Source organism: Pecten maximus, unplaced genomic scaffold (genome assembly GCF_902652985.1).
Source record: "Pecten maximus unplaced genomic scaffold, xPecMax1.1, whole genome shotgun sequence".
Lineage (NCBI taxonomy): Eukaryota > Metazoa > Mollusca > Bivalvia > Pectinida > Pectinidae > Pecten > Pecten maximus.
Window position 1 is genome coordinate 33011 of NW_022980100.1, and position 2924 is coordinate 35934.

The window sequence follows — 2924 nt, forward strand, 5'->3', positions numbered from 1 at the left end:
GTGGACGAGTTTATAGCATGTCCGATGTCCTTCTGTCAACACACCAGCTACAGGTGTGCCATTCGATGTCTAGGACAGGAATCTGGTGACAACTGTGGTAAGTTTATAACCATCTTTGTGCTATTTTCATGTAAGACAGTGTGTTCATCAGTCTTCAACTCAAAAAGGAATGCAGTTCATTGTTTAAATGTGTTATTATCTTGTTACAAAACTCACAAGTGTACAAGGAATCAACACTGTCAACATCTTGTTGGTATATATCATCATTGTGCTTCAGAGCTTTACTACTGTACAAGGGAACACCAATGTTTGTGTGCTATTTATATGTTACTGAACAATACAATTCACAGGGGATTGCCATGCTCCCAATCGTGCTAATATGTGTTATTTTTGTGTTACAGAACTATACAACTGTACATGGCACCACCACTGTCCATATCCTAGTCGTGGTGGTAAATACACTATTCCTATAGAGAAAGTTTGTGACGGTGTAGCCCAGTGTACCAATTCTGATGACGAGTCCTTCTGTGTCAAGCCATGCCCACAAAAATGCACGTGTACTGGTTTAATTATCAGCTTCATCTCTACTCCACTCAATACTTTACGTTCTCCTTTTACGAAAATCTCCTTTTTCATTAACAAGATCGATCCACCTTTAAAACTTTATGTCAACTTTTCAGACTATTCATATCTTGCAATAAGAGGCATGAATGCAACACCAGATAATTTCACCAGAGGTTTATATAATATACAAAATTTGGTGTTAACGGAAAACAATATATCGTTTGTGACTAGTGATATGTTCACTGACATGTCAGGTCTACGGTCATTAAGTTTATCATCTAATAGGATCACGCATTTAAATGGTAATATATTTAATGAACTGTCTGCTCTTAGGCGTCTATCTCTACATAAAAATCGGATGAAAATGCTTCAAGCTGATGTCTTTACCGGACTATCCACACTTACGCATCTGAATCTAGGTAACAACCAGATACAAATCCTTCCAGCCGATGTCTTTACCGGACTATCTAAACTTACGCATCTGAATCTAGGTCACAACCAGATACAAATCCTTCCAGCCGATGTCTTTACCGGACTATCCACACTTACGCATCTGAATCTAGGTCACAACCAGATACAAATCCTTCCAGCTGGTGTCTTTATTATATTATCTACACTGACACATCTGTATCTACATAACAATCAGATTAAAGTCCTTCCAACAGCTATATTTAATGAACTCACCGCTCTTACGTATCTGTATCTAGATAAAAATCGGATAGAAATCCTTCCAGCCAATGTGTTTACTGGACTTTCTAAGCTTACACATCTGTTTTTAAATAACAATCAGATAAACATTCTTCCGGATGATACCTTTACTGGACTATATAAACTTTACCAACTATCTCTAGTAAACAATCAGATACAAACTCTTCCAAATTATATCTTTACTGGACAATCTACACTTAAAGATCTGTCTCTAGGTAACAATCATATAAAGAGCCTTCCGACTGATGTCTTTATGGGACTACATACACTATACTATCTTTCTCTAAGTCACAATCAGATAGAAATCCTTCCAGGTGATATTTTCAGTGGTTTATCTGTGCTTAGCTCGATCTTACTAAACAACAATACCCTATCCATTATACCTGTTTTACCTTCCTCTGTTAGATTGCTTGATATATCGTTCAATAGCTTCACGATGTTACCTGCTGGAATATTTTCCAATTGTAGTCAATTAAACCTTTTAAACATCATAGGTAACAAAATAGATATACAGGAACACGTTTGAAGGATTAGATAATCTGTCTACTTTATTGACCGATACTCCATTCATGTGTTGTGTTAAGCCTCCGTCTGTTTCTGACAATAGATGTTTGAGAGATCATAAAAAGTTGGCGGATTGTTGGTTTGGAGATTTGTCTTGCAAATCAGAAGGAGATGCGATATCTTCATGTTATACATTGATAGGTTCAGTTGCACTAAGAACATGTCTCTGGGTAATTGGAGTTTGTGCTTTAATTGGGAATTTTGCTGTCATGTTCTACCGACTATTCATTGACACAGATAATCTTACAATGAGTTATTCGTTCTTTGTACTGAATTTGAGTTTATCAGATTGTCTAATGGGCGTCTACATGATTGTGATAGGCATTGTAGACATCTATTATAACGGTGTCTACGCATGGAACAACCAAACATGGAGAAGAAGTACTCTATGTACCACAGCTGGAGTTCTATCCAGTATATCCAGTGAGATGTCCACGTTTCTTATTCTACTGGTGACGATAGATCGAGTCATTGTCATTATGTTCCCAATGTCCCGTCTTTCCAAACAGAACATCTCGTGGAAACAGGCGTCCGTGGTCTCAGTGTGTCTGTGGATTATTTCTACCACACTTGCAGTCATCCCAGTTATTTCCATGCAGTCCTACTTCAAGGGGGAATACTACTCTCAGTCAGGGGTATGTCTCGCCTTACCATTGACTGACATTGAACAACCAGGTGCTGAATATTCGTTTGCAGTGTTTGTTTGTCTCAACTGTCTCGTCTTTTTAGCTATAGCCATAGGGCAAATCTGCATGTTTAAAAGTTTGATTTCAAGCCCAGGGCGTCATATGGCCTCGTCACAGTCTCGTCAACGGGATATATCTGTAGCAAGAACTCTCTTTATGGTGGTGGCGACCGACTTTTGCTGTTGGTTTCCGATCGGCGTAATGGGTATGTGAATTTTGTAGATATTTATTTTCTGTTGTTTGACCTATTATATATAAATCGATGCTCTTGGCGACAGTTCGAAGAAAAAATGTATATTCAATGTGTGTATACACCCCTGAACCACGTAACATTAAATATATTGTATAACGGTACCGATATTCGACCAGTATTTTACTTATCTAACACATGGTTTTATTCGT

General features: G+C 37.9%; 2 protein-coding genes across 2 annotated transcripts; both read left to right on the forward strand.

Moving 5' to 3' along the window:
• Positions 1–423: 423 nt before the first annotated feature.
• Positions 424–1798, forward strand: LOC117319406 (platelet glycoprotein V-like). Its single transcript, XM_033874218.1, has one exon. The coding sequence runs from the start codon at positions 707–709 to the stop codon at positions 1796–1798; it is 1092 nt and encodes a 363-aa protein (XP_033730109.1). The 5' UTR covers positions 424–706.
• Positions 1799–1812: 14 nt separating this feature from the next.
• Positions 1813–2875, forward strand: LOC117319403 (G-protein coupled receptor GRL101-like). Its single transcript, XM_033874215.1, has one exon. The coding sequence runs from the start codon at positions 1842–1844 to the stop codon at positions 2733–2735; it is 894 nt and encodes a 297-aa protein (XP_033730106.1). The 5' UTR covers positions 1813–1841; the 3' UTR covers positions 2736–2875.
• Positions 2876–2924: the final 49 nt, after the last annotated feature.

Bases quoted from the DNA above. Each gene is read 5' to 3' on its own strand.
- LOC117319406 (XM_033874218.1), top strand. From the start codon at position 707: ATGAATGCAACACCAGATAATTTCACCAGAGGTTTATATAATATACAA.
- LOC117319403 (XM_033874215.1), top strand. From the start codon at position 1,842: ATGTGTTGTGTTAAGCCTCCGTCTGTTTCTGACAATAGATGTTTGAGA.